Source organism: Periplaneta americana, chromosome 10 (genome assembly GCF_040183065.1).
Source record: "Periplaneta americana isolate PAMFEO1 chromosome 10, P.americana_PAMFEO1_priV1, whole genome shotgun sequence".
Taxonomy (NCBI): domain Eukaryota; kingdom Metazoa; phylum Arthropoda; class Insecta; order Blattodea; family Blattidae; genus Periplaneta; species Periplaneta americana.
This window is the reverse complement of record NC_091126.1, coordinates 140,129,110-140,153,517: the sequence shown is the minus strand read 5'-3', so window position 1 is coordinate 140,153,517 and position 24,408 is coordinate 140,129,110. Positions and strand designations below refer to the sequence as shown.

At 35.4% G+C, this 24,408-nt stretch overlaps 1 protein-coding gene across 2 annotated transcripts in view; it reads left to right on the top strand.

The window, feature by feature from the left end:
* Nucleotides 1–24,408, top strand: part of LOC138708046 (solute carrier family 41 member 1-like) — a 344,564-nt gene that overhangs the window by 293,590 nt on the left and 26,566 nt on the right. For both annotated transcript variants that reach the window (XM_069838158.1, XM_069838159.1), the window contains exon 7: nt 18,995–19,203. In XM_069838158.1, the coding sequence (XP_069694259.1) occupies nt 18,995–19,203 (209 nt within the window). The remainder of the gene's footprint in view (nt 1–18,994; nt 19,204–24,408) is intronic.

The window sequence follows — 24,408 nt, the reverse complement described above, 5'->3', positions numbered from 1 at the left end:
CGCTATTAACATCTAATTCTTTCTCAACTTCGTCGGAACTTTCTAAAGTGGCAAACCTATTCGAAATTTCGACCTGATAATTTTGCTTAGCTTCCTCGTCCTTTAATTTCAAAATATTGAATTTAGTAATATTAACTTGTTGCTCTACTCGCTTGGCTACTGATAATCTTTCTCTTAATTCTCCAATCACCAAATAATGGTCAGAATTAGTCTGCACCTCTGAAAGTTCGAATATCTACTATACTAGTATGTCTCCGTTTATCTATCAAGATGTGATCTATTTGGTTGTGTGTCAATCCATCTGGAGAAGTCCAAGTATATTTATGTATATAACCCGGAAACATTATTGTAAAGAACTAATAATTTAACAAAATAGCGTATGTATGAGGAAAAGTAGTTGCTAGATGTTTCAAATATCATTGATTTTTAAATTTTATTTTCTTCCTTCTGAATAATTATGTTGTATACTGCCACATACGAGGTTTCTAAAAGCCAACAATGATTTGTACTTTAACCTGGTAACGTTATTGTAAATAAGTAATAAGTAACTTAACAAAGTAGTGCATGTATGAAGAAAACAAGTTCCTTGATGTTATATATGTACTCAGAGGAGCTTAAAGTTCAAATACTACATGTCGTGCCAAAATTTGATCTACACAGCATCAATAAATATATAATTAAAAAATATATGACTGGGTTTTATTTTCCATCCACTTAGTAAACAGAGATTTAAAGTACAAAGTATTTTTCTTCTTGGGTCCTAGAGGGATGACAGATATCATAAAGAAAATAAATTTTAAGTGTGACCACAAGTTTCACACCAGAAATAATGGTCGAAATTTGCTATGAAAGTGGGGTCACTGGAAAGATGAGGTTAGGTGGGGTAGGCGGCAGTGAGGGACACCATATGCACCTCATTTCCGTGCTTTTCATTGATTACACAGAAAAAGCTACTTTCGTAACAACGAATAAATGACAGGTTAGATAGTTTTAGAAGTTTTCTATGCATTCCATATAATCAGAATTGCCCAAATTCTGTCTTTTTTTTTTTTTTCAAGGCGTACCAAAATCGTGACCTAACCTAACCTAACGAAACACTGAATCAACATTATGAAAAGTGGATTTATTCAAATCGGTGACATTTTTGGTTATGTTAGTTTAGGCTTATTTATGCCTTGCATATATTCACAATTATCTAAGAATGTGCTCTTTTTTCCCATACCTACCAAAATCCTTAACAAACGTATTCTCACACTCAAACTTACGAAAAGTAGCTTTGGTCGATTCAGTGACAGGTTAGGTAAGGTTGGTGTAGGATTTTGCTATGTCTTGCATATATTCGCAATTGTCTAAGAATATGCCCCTTCTTCCAAGGCATAGCTATTTCCTAAACTTAGCTAACCCAACACTGATTCAACTGTAAGAAAATTCGCTTGGGACAAATCAGTGACAGTTTAGGTTAGGTTAGTTTAGGCTTTGGTATGCCTTGCATATGGTATATTCGTAATTATCCAACGCATTGCAAAAGCCTAACCTAGCCTAACACTGATTCCACCTTTCGCCTTTTCTCTATGAATCAGTAAGGAAAGGCACAGAAATGTGATGCATGTGCTTCCATTACCTGCCATCGCCTTCCCCTTCTACATCTCAATTTCACAAATTTTTTTTTTTTTTTACTTATTTTTGTTCTAAAATCAGCGTCGGCCTTCTTCTTATATATTTTTTTCTTATATGAAACATATGACTTGACTACAACTCAAGGATGTAAATGCATTTTTAACTTAACTCCATAATGCTATAGTAAAGAAGTATCACGTCATTTAACAAATTTTTCTATACATGTGAAAACAAGTTGCTAGATATTATATGTGTATCGCCACTCAGAAGAGCTTAAAGAACAAGTACATGGTCTGGGAACAATATTGTACCAACTTAGTAAACAAAGGGTTAATAAATATTGTTAAGTATATTCAAGGCTGATAACCAGTGCGAATATGACACTTTCATTAGATTTAATCTTTTACTTCTGACATTTTAGTACTATTCAAAATCCAGTATGTAACAGAGTCTTGAACATGAATTGAAAAATGTTTCCTTTGTGACATCTTTTATAAGTGCAATGTGAAATTTAATCAGTGCGAAAATAAGACACATAACGCTGATTACTATGCATAGAAATCTTATTATGTCATATAAATTGTGTATTTGATTTTAATGTTGCCGTTTTCATTCATAATGTACCAGTACCGATATGAAATGGCAAAATGGTGTAGGGGCTGGGGTATTGGCAGGAGATTTTACAGTGAACAAAAGAGAGAGGAGAAATGGGAGGACGTTTTTTGTTCAGTATCTTGTAAGTACAATAATGCTTGATAAGTTTATGAATTTAAATATCGTTCCATTCTTATGTTGTAATATTTCCAAGTGAAGAATCACACCACGTACTTACCAGTGTGTATACTTAAATATTGATAAATTTGAGTCTCCATTGGTTCTTGTGTTCAGGAGACTTATCCACATTGAATAATAATTTTGGGTACACAAGCACTACATGAAAAATTATTGCATTCACTCATGACCTATAAAGTGAAAGGAATTGCATTTCTTAAATCACTGTGTCCAATTGTGTCCTACAGCTGGTTCATCCCAACTGCTTGCTGAATTTGTCTCATTTGATAGAACAAGTTGCTAAATGTTGTATGTTTCAAGAATTAAAAATTTTTAGATGAAGGAGAAACATGGATACTTATATTATGAAACTAAATAAGTATGTCTTTAATATTGCGGTTAACATAATGCAAAATTTAACGACAAAATAGCCCAAAGGAAACATTGGATTGTTATATGGCTGTTTGGTGCCCAAATGTTTATACAGTAAGAACAAGGGTGCGATATGGCCAAAACTTTGAAACACATCTGCAATTACTTATGCAGTCACCTGGCCTCTCCCCTTTCAATGTTGATCAGCCTCATTCTACACATCTAGATAAACTCATCAGTTGATAAGTTGTCGTAAAATAACCAGTTTGAAAACAAAAACACAAAAAAACTTCCAACATACAACGTGTGTGGCAGCAGAGCATAACAGAACTGAGCCATTTGAATTTTAAAGGGCACTTTTTCGAATCTTTATGGAAAGCACTACATATTTATTTCTTTTAAACAGCCAATAATTTTATTTCATTACTGTTTTGTCCTGTGACCCACCTCAAAATTAATAAAATATGACATGGGTCTCCAGATCACTAACAGATGAAGTCCAAAACATTTCATCATAGATGGCTGTTTCTTCTTTATTACATATAATGATATAGAATAGTTGGTGCTTATTTACCACAAATGTGAAGTATTTGTCTCCTGCCCACAACATAAGGTAGAGAAAAATTTTGCAAACGGATACAACTCTATGTTTCTGAATCTCTTTAGTCCATTTCACTTGCCAGTGGTGTAGTAATGTCAAGATCCAGCATGTGAAAAGCGATGTTTAATTTTTGATTACCCAGGTCACTAGCCACTATACTTCAGAAATCCTCCTGACCTTATCTTGTTTCTTGAAAATTATCCCGATAAAATCCAACTCTGACTTATAATTCTGATAAACACAAAACAAAAAAAAAGGGATTATACTTTGTACTTGTTCCTCGATCGCGAAATTAGATGTTACGACTATAGGAATTTTGATACGGATTTGATTCCACTCATGATTCACGTTTTTCTGACTAGGTACATTTTGGACCCATTACTTTTTTAGGCATAGTGAATGCATTTTTTTTTTTCAATTAAGTTAGTTCACTTTTCAAATGTAATCTTCATCTTACGATGTTTGGGTGACGTATATACGTCCGTTGATAGTATTTAATTCATTAGTTCACTTTTATTTAAAGACATCAATGTTATTTAAACATTTTTTTGCACATGTCACATTATATTTAATTTCAGCCATATTCACTTTTCTTCAAAAACCAAATTTTATATAGAAATAACCAAGCAATTTTGAACAATTCTTGCACATATTACATCGATAAGTTTTTCTGAGTAATCCCCACAAACCCATTTATATAATCATATTTCATTATATTGATTACATTTCCAGTCTGTTTTCGTAGTCGAAAAAGTAACAAAATATTTTAAAATAATAACTAGATTCAGCTGTTCCTAACAAGTGGATTTTTTTTTTAATATCATTGGTATTTCTTTACTATAGCATTAGCAGGTTATGGTACAAATGGATTTATGTGCTAGGGTCCTAGACGACTCGCAAAATAATAAAATAAATTGAGTGCAGCCACAAATTTCACACCAAAAATCATTTTCGAAAGTCGCTATGAAAGAGGGGTCTGTGGAAAGATGAGGTAGGTGAAGTAGGCAGGAGTGAGGGGCAGCATCATTTCCGTACTTCCCTTGCTTACAGAAAAAAAGGTAGTTTTGTAACTTCTAATCAATGGCAGGTTAGGTTAGATTAGTATAGGATTTTTCTATGCCTTCCATATACTCAGAATTGACCAAGACTGTGCCCTTTCTTCGAAGGCATACCAAAATCGTAACCTAACCTAACCTAACACTCAACCTTATGAAAGCTCTCTTTATTAAAATCAGTGACATGTTACGTTATGTTATTTTAGGTTTTTTATGCCTTGCATTATCTGCAAATGTCTAGGTTAATGTCCTTTCTGTCAAGAGATTTCAAAATCATTAAGTAACATAACCTCACACTCACTCAGCCGTATGAAAAGTAGGTTTGGTCGAATCAGTGACACGTTTGATTAGGTTATATTGGTGTAGGTTTTTGCTACGCCTTGCATATATTCGCAATTGTCAAAGAGTGTGCACTTTCTTCCAATGCATAGCAATAACCAAAATTATACTAACCTAACATAACCTGTCATTGATTCCATTGCAGGCAAACTCTATAAATCAATAAGGAACAGCATGGAAATGTGATGTGTGTGCTTCCAATGCCTGCCGTCTACTCCTTCCACGTCGCTAATTAATATAAATTTCTACCTCATTTTCGGTGTGAAATCAGCCCACACTGGTCATTGATGATGTCCTTTATGTTCACCATATTCACCAACGCTTTCTACCGAATTACTTCATATTCTGATACAGGCCTGTTGATTTTGAACTAATATTCTCTTCCTCGTGAATAATTATGTTGTATACTGCCACACATGGTGTTTCATAAAACCAAAGATGATTTCTACCTTAACCTGGTAACCCTATTGTAAACAAGTACTCCCTCTGTCCCATAATAATTGTCCGGTACGCCGAAATGGTATTACAGTAATCACAGACGACGGGGCAAATGAGCAGAAGTGCAGTAGATCAATGCACAAGGTTATGAAGAGAAATAACGTAATCTTATTGAGACAAGCAACACACATCACCCAGAAGATTACCGAAAGTGGATATTGGTTTTCAACTCACCGGTATGACACTATATACAAACCAGAGTAGCAAAGCAAGCTGGAAATCGTTAGTAGAGCATACTCCTGCAGTGAGTACGTACGTTTGAACAGACATGGACATCCTGGGAACACAACTTGCAGTAGTGAGTGAGAGGGGTAGCAAGAACCTTACAGACATTGAACGGCAGGCGGTAGAGGAGTTTTTGTTGAAAAACACTACGGCTGACATAGTGAAGAAAGATGCATAACAGGTGCAGCCGAGAAATTTCATGTCAGTAAAAGAACAGCATGCTGCATTTGGCAACGGGGGCGGCAATCTTTGGAAAGTGGATTCATGCTCATCACCAAATTAATCCCAGCAATAAATGCAAAATGGCCTCCTGGACCGCGCACAGGGAGTATTCAGGTGTCAGTTCAGCAGGACAATGCGCGTCCGCATATCACTCCCAATGACCACACCTGGATGGATGCTGCAGCAGCCAGTGGAATCACTTTGGAACTCGTGTGCCAACCGCCAAACAGTCTGGATATGAATGTTTTAGATCTGGGTTACTTCTGGGCAATTCAGTCTCTCCAGCATCAGTCAGCTCCACAAACTATTGATGAGTTGATCGCTGCCATTGAAATAGCTTTCTCCCAGCTGACACGCGACAAGCTCAACAACGTCTTCCTCACTTTGCAGTCTAATCTCATTGAAATAATGAAAGTCAATGACGGGAACAACAGCAATATTCCCCATATGCAAAAGGGGCACCTGGACCACCTCAACATCCTGCCATCTCGCTTGGAGTGTCCTCAGAACATTTATGACGAGGCTACAGTAGCACTGCAGCAATAGGTCTGTGGTTCTAGGCAAACTGTTGGAATGACAACCTTCCCAGTCTAACAGGAAGTTTTTTCGTCTTTATTCATAGGAGAATGTTTTTCTTTGTTTCACTTCTTGGTCAATTTGTACTACTCCTGGAGTTTATAAAGTTGTACTCCTAGGAGTATTTATTTTCGGCTCAATGACTAGCCAATTTGTACTGACCCTGGAGTCATGAAGTTGTACAAGTAGTATTCATGTCCTTTTTTTGGCTCAATGATTGGCCAATTTATACAGATCCCGGACTAATTATTTTTTTCTTTTGCTAATTGAGTGACAGTTTTGTACTGATTCTGGAGTAATACAGTTGTATTACTCATTCATGTGTTTCATTTTGCTCCTATGTAAACGCCAGTGTAAAATTATGGACATCGGACAATTATTATGGGACAAGAAATAAAAGCATACCGGACAATTATTATGGGACAGAGGGAGTAATAAATAATTTAACAAAGTAGTCTCTGCATGAGGGACACATTTGCTAGATATTATATATGTACTCAGAAGAGCTTCAGGTCAAATATTACATGTCCAGACAAAATCTTATCTACACAGCATCAATAAGTATATAGTTAAAATAATAAATAGCCAGGTTACATATTCTACCCACTTAGTAAACAAAGATTTAAAATACAAATGTATTTCCTTTCTCGGGTCAATGATTAGTGACAGATATCGTAAAGAAACAAATTTTAAGTGTGGACATATATTTCATATTGAAAATAATGGTCGAAATTTGCTGTAAATTGGGTATCGGTGGAGAGATAAGGTGAAGAGGGATCACTCCATCAAGGTGGAAGGAGTAGGCGGCAGTGAGGGACAGCACATGCATCTAATTTCCGTGATTTTCCTTACTTACAGAGAAAAACCTAGTTTATTAAAGTCGAATCAATTACTGGTTGGATTAGGTTGGTTTTTCTGTCCCTTCCATATTCTCGCAGTTATCTAAGAATGTGACCTTTCTTCCAAGACATACCAAAAACCTAAACTGATCTAACCAAATACTGATTCAACCATACGAAAACTCGCGTTCGTGGAATCAGTTACAAGTTAGGTTAGATTAGATTATATATTAGTCTTGCATATATTCGCAATTGTCTAAGAATGTGCATTTTCTTCCGAGGCATAGCAAAAGCCTGAACTAACTTAACCTATCACTGATTCAACTTTAAGAATACTCGCCACAGTCCAATCTGTGACAGGTTAGGTTAGGTTAGGTTATATTGGGCTAAATATTTTGCTATGCCGCGCATATGCCTATCTTCAGATTTTTCTAAGAATGTGCCCTTTTTTCCAAGACATAACCAAAACCTCAACTAACCTATCATTAAACTGATTCAACTTTACGGGAATTTGCTTTGGCCGAATCAGTTACAGCTTAGATTAGGTTATTTTAGGCTTTGGTATGCCTTGCTTATGGTATATTCGTGATTATGTAAGAATGTGTCTTTTCTTCCAAAGCATATATGAAGCCTAAAGTAACCTAACCTAACCGGACCCTGATTCCATCTTATGAAGACTCGCCTTTCCACTATGAATCAGTAAGAAAAGTCACAGAGATGTGATGCATGTGCTTGCATTACCTGCCGCCTCCCCCTTCTACCTCGCACTTTCACTGAATTTATTGGCTGATATTTTTTTTTGAAATCAGCTTCGGCCTTTATCATACATATTTTTTTTTAATGCGGTACATATGACTTGACTCACAACTCAGTGATGTAAATGCATTAATTGTATCTTAACGTGGTAACACTATAGTAAAGAATTATAACGTCATTTAGCAAAGTGTTCTGTATATGTGAAAAGTTGCTACATATTACAGGTGTATCGGCACACAGAACAGGTTAAGAACAAGTACATGGCATGGGTACATATTGTACCCACTTTGTAATCCATGGTTAATAAATATTATTATGTATATCCATGATGCACAACCAGTATAAACATAACACTTTCATTTGATTTAATTTTTTTACTTGTGACATTTTACTATTCACGAATCTGTTACATGTACTGGATTTTGAACTTGAATTGAAAAATTTTCCGTTCGTCACGTCTGATGCAAGTGCATTGTGACATTTAATTTGTGCCAAAGTGAGACACTTAACGCTGATTACTGTGGAAATAGATCTTATTATGTCATAATATAAATAGTGTATTGGATTTTAATCTTGATGTTTTCATTCATAATGTGCCAGTACCGATATAAAAATAGCAAAATGGTATAGTGACTGATGAATTGGAAGGAGATTTTACAATTAATAAAGAGAGAGGGAAAAATGTGAGGACATTTATCATTCTGTATCTTGTAAGTAGAATAATGATTGATAAGATTATGTATTAAAATTTTCTTTCCATTCTTATGTTGTAATATTTCCGAATGGAGAATCAAACCACACATTTATCAGTCTGTAGACAAAAATGAAAATTTGAGTCTCTATTTGTTCTCGTATTCAGGGAACATACTCGCATTGAATATTAAGTTCGGGTACACCAGCACAACTTGAAAAATTATTGAGTTCACTTATGACCTATAAAATGAAAGGAATCACTTTCCTTCAATCATTCTGTCCAATTGTGTCCTACAACTGGTTCATTTCAACTGCTTGCTGAATTTGTCTCAGTTCATAGAATAAGTTGCTAAATGTTGTAAGATTCAAGAATTAACATATTTAGAAGAAAAAAAAAACATTGATACCTATATTATGAAACTAAATAAGATCTTCTTTATTATTGCGGTTAACATAGTGCAAAAATATTAACGACAAAATAGCCCGAAGCAAACATGTGTATTGTTATATGGCCGTTTGCTGCCCATATGTTTAGGCAGTCAGAACAAGAGTGCGATATGTCCAGAACCTTGAAACATATCTGCAATTACTTATGCAGTCCCCTGGTCTCTCCCCTTTCAATGTTAATCAGCTTCTTCGCACGCAGCTAGATAAACACAGCAATTGATAAGTCATTGTAAAGTATCCAGTCTGAAAACAAAACGACAGGACAAACTTCCATTATACACCCTGTGTGGCTGCAGAATATAACTAAGTCATTTGAATTTTAAAAGTCAATTATTTCGAATTTTTATAGAAAGCACTACAAGTATATAATTTTTTAAACAGCCGATAATTTTATTTTATTACCATTTTCTCATGTGACCTGCCTCGAAATTAATAAAATATGTCATGAGTCTCCAGATCACTAACAGATGAAGTGCAACACAGTTCATCATAGATGGCTGTTTCTTCTTTATTAGGTATATATAATGATATGGAATAATTGGTGCTTATTTACCACAAATGTGAAGTATTTGTCTCCTGCCAACAACATAAGGTGGAGAAAAATTTTGCAAATGGATAGAACTCTATGTTTCTGAGTCTGTTTATTCCATTTCACTTGCCAGTGGTGTAGTAATGTCAAGATCCATGTGAAAAGCAATGATTACTTTTTGACTACCCAGGTCACTAGCCACTATACTTCAGAAATCCTCCTGACCTTATCTTGTTTCTTGAAAATTATCCCGATAAAATCCAACTCTGACTTATATTTCCGATAAATACAAAGCAAAAATGTGATTATACTTGGACTTCTTCCTTGATCGAGAAACTAGGTCTTACGGCTATATTACTCTTGATATGGGCTTGATTTCACTCATGATTTTGACATGGAGATAGCTGGCATAAAAGATTATTCATTGTGTTCTCCCACATCTCCCCAACATTTTTATGATTTCGCCAGTACTCCGCAATCACCCTAACTATGCGAAATCTTAGCTAGACTGCATCCATAACAATTAAAATTGCTGAAAGTTGGACTCATTCGTGTTTAACACTTGCTTCATTGATCTAATTTTTATTCAGATTTTTGTGAATGGGTACATTTGGACCCATTACTTTGTAAGGTATATTGAATGCATTTTTTTCTCATTTATTCAAGTTTTATTTAAAGACATTGTTATTTGAACATTTTTTACACATTACACATTAAATATATAATTTCAGATCACTTTTCTTCAAAAAACAAATTTTATATCAAACTACAATGCTATTTTTAACAATTCGTTCACATACATGGATGAGTATTTCTGAGTGATCCTCGCAAACCCATTCATATTTCATGACACTAATTATACTTCCAGTCTGTTTTCCTAGTACCGGTACTAAAAGTAACAAAATATTTTAAATAGTAAATAGATACAGCTATTACTAAGAAGTGGATTTTATTTTAAAATCATTGGTATTTCTCTACTACAGCATTAGCAGGTTATGGTACAAATAGATTATATGCTTGCTAGAGGACTCGCAAAATAATAAAAAAAATTGAGTGCCGCCGCTAATTTAACACCAAAAATAATGGTTGAAAGTCGCTACGGTTATGAAAGTGTGGTGTGTGGAAAGATGAGGTTAGGTGAGGTAGGCAGCAGTGAGGCACACCTTATGCATCTCATTTCCGTGCATTCCCTTCCTTAGAGAAAATAAAAACTAGTTTTGTAACTTCTAATGAATGACAGGTTAGGTTAGGTTAGGTTGGTTTAGAATTTTGCTATGTCTTCCATATACTCAGAATTGTCCAAGATTGTGCCCTTTTGTTCCAAGGCATATCAAAATCGTAAGCTAACACTAAATAAACCTTACGAAAACTCGCTTTGTTCAAATCAGTGACATGTTAGGTTAGGTTAGAGTTTTCTTTGCCTTGCGTATATTCGCAATTTTGTATGAATGTGCGGTTTCTTCCTAGACCTACCAAAATCCTTAACTAACGTAACCTTACACTCTCTCAACCTTAAGAAAACTAGGTTTGTTCGAAGGAGTGACTGGTTAGGGTAGGTTAGGTTGTTGTAACTTTTGCTATGCCTTGCTTATATTCGCAATCATCTAAGAATGTGTACTTTCTTCCAATGCATACTAATAGGCTAAAATAAACTAAACTGGCATAACCTGTCATTGATTCCATCTTAGGAAAACCTGGCTTTTCTATATGAATCAGTAAGGAAAGGCACGAAAATGTAATGCATGTGCTACCATTGCCTCCCGCCTACCCCTTCCACGTCGCAATTTAACATCAACTTTCTACCTCATTTTCGGTGTGAAATCTGTCTACACTGATCATCGATGATGTCCTTAATGTCACCATGTTCACCGTTTTCTACTGAATTACTTCATATTTTTATGCAGGCCGTTTGATTTTTAATTAATAATCTCTTCCTCCTGAATAATTTTGTTGTATATTGCCACATATGGTCTTTCATAAAACTTTGGACGATTTGTACCTTAACCTGGTAACGCTATTGTAAAGAAGTAATAAGTAATTTAACAAAGTCGTCTATGTATGAGGAAAATAAGTTGCTAGATATTATACATGTACTCAGAAGGGCTTAAACATCAAATACTACATGTCCTGACAAAATCTTATCTACAGAGCATCAACGAATATATAATTAAGAGAATATATTATAGCCATGGAACATATTGTACCCACCTAGTAAATAAAGACTTAGAATACAAATTTATTTTCCTTCTTGGGTCCTAGACAAGTGACAGATATTATAAAGAGAAAAAATTTAAGCGTGGACGCATATTTCATATCGAAAATATTAATGGAAAGTTGCTGTAAATTCGGGATTGGTGGAGATATAAGGTGAAGAGAGATCAATCCATCAAGGTGTAAGGGATTGGAAGGAGTGAGGGACAACACATCTAATTTCTCTGATTTTTCTTACTTATAGAGGAAAAGCTAGTTTATTAAAGTGGAATCAATGACGGGTTGGATTGGATTGGTTTTTGTGTGCCTTCCATATACTCGCAGTTTTCTAAGAATGTGCCTTTTCTTCTAAGACATACCAAAAGCCTAAACTGACCTAACCAAATACTGATTGAACCATAAGAAAACTCGCTTTCATGGAATCAGTTACAAGTTTGGTTAGGTTAAATTATATAGTATTAGACTTGCATATATTCGCATTCATCTAAGAATGTGCGCTTTCTTCCGAGACATAACAAAAGTCTGAACTAACTTAACTTAGCACTGCTTAAATTTTGAGAATATCCGCCTTGGTCCAATCTGTGACAGGGTAGGTTAGGTTAGGTTATATCGGGCTAAATCTTTTGCTATACCACGCATATTTTCGTATTTGTTTAAGAATGTGCCCTTTCTTCCAAGATATAACTAAATCCTCAACTAACCTAAACTTACACTGATTCAACTTTACGGAAATTTGCTTCGTGTCGAATCAGTTACAGTTTAGGTTAGGTTAATTTAGGCTTTGGTATGCCTTGCATGTGGTATATTCGAGATTATCTAAGAATGTCTCTTTTCTTCCAATACATACCAAAAGCCTAAACTAAGCTAACCGAACACTGATTCATCTTACGAAAACTCGCCTTTTCTCTGTGAATCAATAAGGAAAGGCACGGAAATGTGATGCATGTGCTTTCATTACCTGTCGCCTCCCCCTTCTACCTCGCACTTTCACAGAAATTATCGGCTCATATTTTTGTTCTGAAATCGTCATCGGCCTTTCAAAATAGATACATTTTTTCTTATATGGTACATATGAATTGACCCACAACTCAAGGATGTAAACTTAACGTGGTAACGCTATAGTAAAGAAGTATAATGTCATCTAACAAAGTTTTCTATATATGTGAAATCAAGTTTCTGCATATTAGATATGGATCGGCACTCAGAAGAGCTTAAAGAACAAGTACTTTACATGGCCTGGGTACATATTGTACCCACTTATTAAGCAGGGTTTAATAAATATTATTATTATTTCAATGTACCGAAGTACATATGATATTTCCATGCAGATATTCTGCGTCATCATACGACGAAAGAGTAATGGAACGGCGCCGGAGAGAATTTTTCTCCGTTCCATTACTCTTTCATCGTAAAATATTATTATGTTTATCCATGATGCACAACCAGTGTAAACATGACACTTTCATCAGATGTAATCTTTTACTTCTGACATTTTAATATTCAAAATCCAGTATGTAACACAGTCTTGAACTTCAATTGAAAAATTTTCCATTCATGACGTCTGATGCAAGTGCATTGTAACACTTAATCAGGGCCAAAGTGAGACATAATGCTGATTACTGTGGAAATAAATCTCATAATGCCATAATACAAATAGTGTATTGGGTTTTTTTTTTGTTGAGGTTTTCATTAATGATGTACCGGTACTGATATAAAAATGGAAAAATGGTATAGGAACTGGGGAATTGGAAGGAGATTTTACAGTGAACATAAGAGAAAGGAGAAGAGGGAGGAAATTTTTCATTCTGTATCTTGTAAGTACAATAATGGTTCATAAGATTATGCGTTTAAATATGTTTCCATTCTTATGTTGTAATAATTCCGAGTGGAGAACCAAACCACACATTTATCAGGGGGTAGACTTAAAAAATGAAGATTCCAGTCTCCATTGGTTCTCGTGTTCTGGAGACTTACCTGCATTGAATAATATGTTCGAGTACACCAGCACTATATGAAAAATTATTGAATTCACTTATGACGTATAAAGTGAAAGGGATCGCTTTTGTTGAATCACTGTGTCCAATTGTGTCCTACAGCTGGTTCATCCCAACTGCTTACTGAATTTGTCTCAGTTCATAGAACGAGTTGCTAAATGTTGTAAGTTTCAAGAATTAACATATTTAGAAAAAGAAAAAAATGCATTATTACCTATATTACAAAACTAAACAAGAACCTCTTTAATATTACGGTTAACATAATGCAAAAATTAACGACAAAATAGCCTGGAGCAAACATGTGTTGTTATATGGTTGTTTGGTGCTCACATATTTAGGCAATTAGAACAAGAGTGCGATATGATGAAAACCTTGAAATACATCTGCAGTTACTTATGCAGTCACGTGGTCTCTCCCCTTTCAATATTAATCAGATTCATCGTCCAGAGCTAGATAAACACAGCAGTTGATAAGTAACCAGTTTGAAAACAAAAAGACAAGAGAAACTTCCAACATACAAGTTGTGTGGCAGCAGAGAATAACTGAGTCATTTGAATTTTAAAGTCACTTATTTCGAATTTTTATAGAAAGTAAAAGTATATAATTTTTTAAACAGCCGCTAATTTTATTTTATTACCGTTTTGTCATGTGACCTGCCTCAAAATTAATAAAATTTGACATAGGCCTCCAGATCACTAACAGATGAAGTGCAATACACTTCATCATAGATGGCTGTGTCTTCCTTATTACATATAACGATATAGAATAGTTGGTGCTTATTTGCCACAAATGTGATATATTTGTCTCCTGCGCACAACATAAGGTAGAGAAAAATTCTGCAAACGGGAGCAACTCTGTGTTTCTGAGTCTCTTTATTTTATTTCACTTGCCAGTGGTGCAGTGATGTCAAGTTCCCGCATGTGAAAAGCGATGATTACATTTTGACTATCCAGGTCACTAGCCACTATACTTCAGAAATCCTCCTCACCTTATCTTGTTTCTTGAAAAATATCCCGATAAAATCCTCTTCTAACTTATAAACATTTCTATTATATATACAAAAAAAAAAAAAGTGATTATACTTTGTACTTGTTCCTTGATCGAGAAATTAGGTCTTACGACTATACTACTTTTGATATGGATTTGATTTCTTCGATTATGTTTTTGTCGTGGAGAAAGCGGGCGCAAGGGATTTTTCACGGTGTTCTCCTATTTCCTTCCCATTATTTTTATGATTTTGCCAATTCTTCGCAATCACCCTAACTCGTGTTTAACATTTGTTTTATTGATCTAAGTTTTATTCAAGTTTTTGTGACTGGGTACATTACTTTGTAAGGCATATTGAATGTATTTTTTTTTTTTTCCTTTCGTCAAGTTTTATTTAAAGACATCAATGTTATTTGAACACTTTTTACACATGACACATTAAATATATAATTTTAGATATATTCACTCTTCTTCAAAAAACAAATTTTATTTCAAACAACAAAGCTATTTTTAACAATTCTTGCACATTACACAGATTATTTTTCTGAGTGATCCTTGCAAACCCATTCATATTTCATTACATTGATTATATTTCCAGTCTGTGTCCCTAGTAGTAACAGCAATAAAATATTTTAAAATAATAAATAGATTCAGCTGTTACTAAGTGGAGTTTATTTTAAAATCATTAGTATTTTATTATAGCATTAGCAGGTTATATTATAAATGTATTTACATTCTTCGGCCCTAGACAACTTGCAAAGTAATAAAATAGCTTGAATGCTGCCACAAATGTCACACCAAAACTAATGGTCGAAAATCGCTATGAAAGTGGGGTCGGTGGAAAGGTGAGGTTAGGTGGATAGGCGGCAGTGAGGGGCACCATATGCATCTCATTTCCGTGCTTTCCCTTGCTTACAGAAAAAGCTAGTTTTGTAACTTTCAATCAATGACAGGTTAGGTTAGGTTGGTTTAGAATTGCTCTATGCCTTCCATATACTCAGAATTGGCCGAGATTATGCCCTTTCTTCCAAGGTGTTCGAAAATCTTAACCTAACCTAACCTAGCACTCATTCAACCTTATGAAAAATGACCTTAATCAAATCAGTGACATAATAGGTTATGTAGTTTAGGTTTTTTATGCCTTGCATATATCCGCAGTTGTCTAAGAAATTCCAAGTCATACCAAAATCCTTAACTAACATAACCTCACACTCACTCAACCTTACGAAAAGTAGCTTTGATCGAATCAGTGACAGGTTACGTTAAGTATGGTGTAGATTTTTGCAATGCCTTGGGTGTATTCGCATTTGTCCCAGAGTGTGTACTTTCTTCCAATTCATACCAAAAGCCTAAACTGAAATAACCGAACATAACCTGTCATTGATTCCATCTTACGAAATCTCGTCTTTTCTCTATGAATCACTAAGGAAAGGCACGAAAGTGTGATGCATGTGCTACCATTGCCTGCCGCCTACACCTTCCTCATCGCATTTTAACAGCAACTTTCGACCTCATTTTCGGTGTGAAATCGACCTACACTGATCATCGGTGATCTCCTTTATATTCACCAACGTTTTCTTCCGATTTACTTCATAATTTTATATAGGCCCATTGATTTTTAGTTAATATTGTCTTCGTCCGGAATAATTATGTTGTATACTGCCTCATGGGATGTTTCATAAAAATCAACGACGATTTGTACCTTAACTTGGTAACGCTATCGTAAAGAAGTAGTAAGTAATTTAACAAAGTAGGCTTTATGAGGAAAACAAGTTGCTAGATATTATATATGTACTCAGAAGAGCTTAAAGATGAAATACTATATGTACTGCCGAAATTTTATCTTCACAGCATCAATAAATATGTAATTAAAATAATTTATGGCCAGAGTAGATATTCTTCCCACTTAGTAAACAAAAGTTTAACATACAAATATATTTTCATTCTTGGGTCCTAGACGATTCACAGATATCATAAAGAAAAAAATCGGAGTGCAGTCGCAAATTTCATACCCAAATTAAAGGTCGAAAGTTGCTTTATATTGGTTGTCAGTGAAGAGCAAAATTCATGAAGCATCTCACTATTAAGCTGGAATGGGTATGCGGCAGTGAGGGGCGGCACTTCTCATTTCCGTGATTTTCCTTAATTACGGAGAAAAAGCTAGTTTCGTAAATTCGAATAAATGGCAGGTTGGTTTGAGGTTTTTCTGTGCCTTCCATATACTTGAAGTTGTCTAAGAATGTGCTCTTTCTTCCAAGACATATGAAAAGCATAAACTGAGCTAACCAAATGCTGATTGAACCTTACGAAAACTAGCATTCTTCTAATTACTTACATGTTAGTTTAGGTTAGATTATTCATTTGTTATGTCTTGTATAAATTCGCAATTGTCTAAGAATGTGCCCTTTCTTCCAAGACATAACAAAAGCCTGAACCAACTCAACTATCACTGCTTCAGCTTTACATAAACTCGCTATCAGTGACAGGTTCGGTTAGGTAATGTTAGTGTAGATTAGATTAAGCTTAAGCTTTTGCTATGCCTTGCATATATATGCAATATTCTGAGAATGTGCCCTTTCTTCCAGCTCATACCAAAATTCTAAACTAACCTAATCTAACCTTTCCTGATTCGACCTTATGAAAACTTTTTTTCTGTATGAATCAGTAAGGAAATGCACGGTAATATAATGCACGTGGTTCCATTACCTGCCGCCTATCCCTTCCATCTGTCACTATCACAGCAACTTTTGTCCCTTATTTTCGTTTTGATATCAGCCGCGGCACTACTTTATTTTTTTCGTTTATGGTGTGTTTGACTTGACTTTAACCCAAGGATGTAAATTTATTTGTACAATAACATGGTGATACTATAGTAAAGAAGTACATCATAATTTAACAAAATAGCCGATACATGTGAAAACAAGTTGCTAGAATATCAGAAAGGACTTCAATCTTGAACATGAGAGTAATTTTGGGACACATAAACTTTTAGGTAAGAGTTTAAATTAGGATTGTTAAAAATTATTTATGTTAATAAAATGGTTCTTGCATATGAAGCAATATATTACTTACTTACTTACAAATGGCTTTTAAGGAACCCGAAGGTTCATTGCCGCCCTCACATAAGGCCGCCAGCGGTTCCTATCCTGTGCAAGATTAATCCAGTCTCTATCATCATACCCCATCTCCCTCAAATCCATTTTAATATTATCCTCCCATCTACGTCTCGGCCTCCCTAAAGGTCTTTTTCCCTCCAGTCTCCCAACTAACACTCTATATGCATTTCTGGATTCGCCCATACGTGCTACATGCCCTGCCCATCTCAAACCGAGGCTTATTGTAGGGATTCGTAACAAGCTGTTTTTTTACAGTGATGGGTTGTTAGCCCTTCGCCCAACCCCCAAGCTGGAGGACCACCCCTTATCGGTTGTCCACGACTGCTTATTCAATATATTCGCAGCTACCCTCCATATCTGGAGGCCGTCTCCTCTATCCGCAATATATTATTTTTATTAAATTTGTTGTGCAGGGTAAAATAGAGAGAAAGGTTTCAAGGATCTATACTAAAAAAATTGTTAATGTTAAAGCTAACCCACAATCACTGCTAGTTGAAAATGTAGTGCAAAAAAGTTATCGAATTTCAAAACACATAGCAGACTCATAAGGAACAGTATCTTTTTAAAATGTCGGGTAAAGCCAGCAAGGAATGTATGAATTATTGCTCAATGACAAGTTTCCTAACTTAGGTAATTTCGCAGCTAAAGTGCTGGCAATCTTTGGTTCTATATGTCTGTGGACATTTATTTTCTAAAATGGACCTGCTTAAAAATACTGCGTGTATACGTCTAATAGACTGTTATCTCGAATCTGCTTTATGTTTATCTAGTAATAGTATTTATCTTAATATAGACAGACTCGCCCTGACCAATCAGTGTGGGCGATCTAAAGCACATAAGTGATTATATATGAATGCTAAGCCATAGTAACCATACAAAAGCCTATATTGTGTATTTGACTTGATTTTAAATGTTTAATGCAGTGCCATGTTGCATTAGTTTTGCACACCCCTAAGCAGAAGAGAAGACAGGGTCATGTAGTTATTCGTTGTTGTAAACTTAAGCAGCTACATCCGAAATATTGTGGTCTAATACATGCCCCCCCCCCTCGTCCTTGCACCCATGCCAACAGCTTGCTAGTTAGCTGGTCAGAACTGTAAGGAGAGTAGAATGACGATTATGTGTATTGGTGTTCTCTATTTACAGTTTGGGAGGACTCATCTTGGACTTCATGGTATCTCGGTTTGAGGGCATTGCAGTTTTTCAACCAGTGATAAATGGGGTGGGAGGAAATCTGGTTGCAGTTCAGGCAAGTCGCATATCCACAGCTTTGCATCGTGATGCAGAACTGGGCACTCTTGCAGATGATGATACTGTCATCTTCATCACTCCTGCAGCAGGTTTCTTCGGGAAGGGTAAGTCCTAACTCTTAAATCCTTATGTTCGAACTTCGTAACTTCATTGTCTTTCTGAATACTAGAGCCAACAACAATTCGGAAGGCAGTCGTCTGCTAGCATTTGCGTCGAGATAGATAGATAGAGAGAGCAAGGCAGTGTACAGCATTGGCACATCATATTTCATATGCACGTGCAATATTTATAGCACAGGAGAGAATTTAAATTATCAGAAGACAATAATGACATTAGCTGTTGATTACTGTAAGCATGACACCAAAGAAATCCTCTTTCCTTTACTAATAATATTCTTTGCACAGTTCTCAATCCCACACCACATGCTTCTGCAGTCGTTTATTGCGCATTGGCAATGTTGCAGCCAGCATCAAGATGGCCGGCAGCATTCTACTCGTCAACATTTTTAATACATCTTGATTACACAACTTTTAACACTATATCACTTCAGACTATGTATTATATGTCTTTCTCATGTTAAATTTTACCGTACCTGGTTAACATGTTTCGGCCTATTATAGATTTATTAATTTGTCCTAGAGAATAATATCTGTGATATTGACAATTAATATTTGAGGAGAAAAATTCGCTCCAGCGCCGGGGATCGAACCCGGGTCCTTGGTTCTACGTACCAAGCGCTCTAACCACTGAGCTACACCGAATTCAATCCACAGCACTGGACCGAACACTCCTCCTTCATTGTTTCCCTTTATGGCCTGACTCCAATTAATTAATAAATCTCATAGCTGCAGTGCATATATTTGTACAGATTCATGTGCACGTAACTGCGGAATCCCGGCTAAACAACTCAGCTGAGTGCGCTCCTAGTATAATGGCAGTTGACATTGGACATATATGTCAACATATACGCCTAACTTGGAGTCAGGCCACAAAGGGAAACATTGAAGGAGGAGGGTTCGGTCCGGTGCTTTGGATTGAATTTGGCGTAGCTCAATGGTCAGAGCGCTTGGTACATAGAACCAAGGACCCGGGTTCGATCCCCGGTGCCAGATCGAATTTTTCTCCTCAAATATTAAATGTTTCGGCCTGTTATTGGCCTTCTTCAAAACTCAACTGATCTGAAGAAGGCCAATAACAGGCCGAAACATGTAAACCAGGTACGGTAAAATTTAACACGAGAAAGACATATGCATATTCCGAAACATTTTAAAATAATTATACATCTTAAACACTATTTTCCATGCCTGCCTGTGTAATATTTGTCTTTTTACAGTCTCTTCTTCCATTTATTTATCTTACACACGCACGCACATACAAACACACACACACACGCACAGTAAATGTTAGTTTTACTTATTCAATGTATTGAAACACTTACACGTGAACAAACGAACTCGGGAAGTACTTGTTACAGACTGATTCCGATTGGTTCTACTGTACAAGCTTGTGATGTCACATACCAGAAATGCTACAGCGCATATAACAGCCGACCGCCTTCCGAAATTCCGCCAACTGTAGAATTGCTCAAGAAGCATGGTAATAATATTACATTAATTGAAGGGTTCAGAGCAATAGTGGGCTAAGCGTCATTTATTAAAAACTGAGAAAGCAAGGATTAAAGTTAAGTGAATACCATAGTTTTATGAAGATTGATGTATCACTTAGTTTTAATGTGTATACTTTATATTACTTGCTATATGTTTCCATTGAATTATGGTAATAACTTCATTGTAACCCTTGTTTTCTATGATTTTAGTAAATGGCACTATGGTTCTGAACCCTTCAATTAGTGAATATTTATTTAGTTTTGTGTCTCTAATAGTGGATAATAAAGCATATATCGAAATTCAGATACACATGTACTTCTTTTAATACAAGATGAAAGGAGACACAAGCCAAGAATGTTACATTACATGCCTGAACTCTAGTAAATAACAAACCCCCCTCTCTCAAGCAATACTCCTATCTGTAAATAAAACAATATGTCTTGGCATTAGTATTGAATATGACAGAATGTAACAAATCATTGCCCTCTTTCGTTTAGGTTATTGTGCATCAAGAGCAGCCAGAATGATTGAGTTCTGTTTCATAATCTTGTGGATTCCATGCTGCGCAGAATGAGAACAGTTGTTGACGCAGATGCTTTGTGGTTGAGATACTATTCCCTACCACAAGTCTTAAGTGAAACAATTATAATTTTTGTTTATACAGGCCAGTCTTGCCTATTAATATCCCACAAATGATGGGCAGGAATATATTCACAAGACAGGCATGACGAAGTTTATTAACAAGTCGATGGCTGAGAACCAGACTGTTCTAAGTCCAACTTTTTATAAGAAAGAAATCTGTGTTTAATTGTGTTCCAGTTTTTGTCTGCATATATGAATTGAACAAAATTGTAAATATTCCACTCCATAAGGTTGCTATCATTCGTCAAAAGATGTCTGAGACGTATTCTAAATATAAGATGGCCGGAAATAATAGCAAATGAAGAACTGTGGAGAAGAACTAACCAATCACAAATATGTTACCAAATAAAACAAAGAAAATGGAATTGGATAGGCCACACACTGAGAAAGCCAGATGGAGCTATTGAGAAGACTGCAATTGATTGGAATCCATAAGGAGTAAGGAAGAGAGGACAGCCTAGAAAAACATGGAAATGCTCAATAGAGGAGGAAGTAGAGAGATGTGGGAAAAGCTGGAAAGAGGTGAAACGGATGGCTGGCGACAGAGTACTCTGGAGGAACTTTACTGCTGCCCTATGTTCCACCAAGAAGAAGAAGAAGAAGAATTATTGGAACAGTCTGGTTCTGGGCCATTGATAGTGTCATTTAAAATAAATTAATTAAAAACTAATAATAATAATATAATAATAATAATAATAATAATTTTACTCTACCAAGAGGTGAATTCACAACCTATCGAAAAGCAGACAGTCCACTGCTGTGGAGTAACGGTTAGTTTGCCTGACCGTGAAACGATCAGGCCCAGGTTCAAGTTCCAGTTGGCACAAGTTAGCTGGTTGGGGTTTTTCCGAGGATTTTCCTCAACCACTTGAAACAGAATTGCTGGGTAACTTTCGGTGTTGGACCTCGGACCTCATTTCATCTTCATTGGTAACATTTCATTAATCATCTTTAATACAGTGTGTCTTCACCATCATGCCCGCTATGATTGACTGGCCACATGCCTGGTGGGAGGCCGTGCCTCTGCCACTGAGATGGCAAATGCGCTAGTGCAATTTAACTCATTAAAACTTATAGTGGAGCTTCATACACAATATCTGATTCTCTGATGATCAATATCTGTCATCCTGTGATGCCACGTGGCCATGCAGATGAAATCAAGCCTCATCATAAAAAAATCGATTGGGGATCAAGTTCTTTATTATTTACTCTTTCTAACACCTAATTACAAAAATTAAGCTTGCAGTTGTAATTGCATGCATATGAAAAGGGGCAAGTTCCCAGCACACCGTTTTCGAGATAATTTCAGCCACTGCTGCATAATCTTTTCTTCATTACTATAAAGCAAAAAGATAATTTTTACGTAATAAAAAAACTATTCTATAACTAATATATTGACTGACTAATCACCTTAAATCTCCATAAACCCTGTGTGTAGGTTCCTATTAATCTTTAGTCAAAAGAGAAGACGGAGTTTTACGAAATATGGACAATAAGGGATGGAAAATGGCAGATAGTAATGATCAAAATGATTAAAGACCTACTGATTTATTTTTTGAACCAGCAGACATTCAGCCTTTAAATTTGAAACAAAAGCTGCTTTATAAAATTGGGTTACTCTAATCGTTAGACTATTCATCTCATCTCTCAGAATTGTTTCTAAAACACATAAGGAACGTAAAAAAATTCAACTCCATTTATTCCCTTCAAATAACTTTTGAGGGGGTTTTTTTTATCCCCTAACGGAGCAGAGAGGAGAGAGAAAGGAGTTGATGGTTTTAAAAATTCACTCAATTATTTTGAACTAGCTGATGTAGAGACTTAAAATGTAAAATGAAGGTTACTCTCTACATGTCATCTGATCTCAACAAAAGTCGATATCTGGGGATCTTTGGGATCACAGAATAGGAACATGGTATTATTTTGTCCGAATTTATTCCTAAAGTAGTATAGTGGGACAAAAATAGGTTTTATTTATATTAAAAATAAATTAAAAATAAAATACAACAATAATAACAATGATAATGATAATAATAACTTGCATATTTTCGAAATGTTTCATCTCCCCCAAATTTTAAGCATCATGTCTGCTTGTTTAAATTTCTTTGCTATGTTCTCACATTTTTTTAGTTTTACCTTGTAAACGTAAGAGAAAAAAATAAAGCTGTTGCTATTCAAATTTTTATTTACAGAATGCAAACAAACATTTTATTTTTAATCAAAAATTATTTTCTTTTTTGAAAAAAATGCGAATATAACTTTGTTAAGTATACTCTAAAGAACATGCAGTAAAAATTTCAGCATGCTAGCATAAAATGTGTGGAATTCTTAGCAACATGAATGCAGAGAATTGGGCAAAAAAGTACGGGGAAATGTGTTTTAAAGTTTGTATGCATTTTAAACTTAATGAGCGCCATTTTTTTAAGATGGTGTAATTAAGAACACAACCGTCATAGGATTCTAAAATTTCGTCATAGTGTAAAGTAGGCATCATAGCTTCATTTGCTATAAAAAAAAAACTAAAAATCTGATTTTTTTACCAAATATTATCAATTTTTCACCCGTCCCCTTCCTAGTGGTGATGAAGTTCAGGAGACAAAAAACGAAAAGGGAACTTCAAATCCTGGTCCTTCATTTCAGAAGACAGCCACAAAGAAACAGGACCTTCTTTGGAAAAGAAGCGAAATTGCTGACACAGACTATGAAGATGGTGAAAAAGTTACACATTTTCTGTGTTCCATAGTTGATTATGGGGGCATCTTAATAAATAAGGATTTAAGCCACTTAACAGCAGGTGCGACAGACAGGTGTAGGAATTACCACGGAAAAAAAAAAAGTCATCCATCAAGCTCGACAACTATCAGACTCACACTAAACAACACAAGAATTGAGTCGACTACTTTATTCGTGAACTATTGCTTAGAGACTGCCTCATTGTCCAAGGATTACCATTCCTTGTAAACACATGTTACGCGTGAATTAAATAAAATAATTAATTAATTAATTACATTCCCATAAGTTATTCAGATATTTTCATTAATCCTTTTTGAACATGAGATT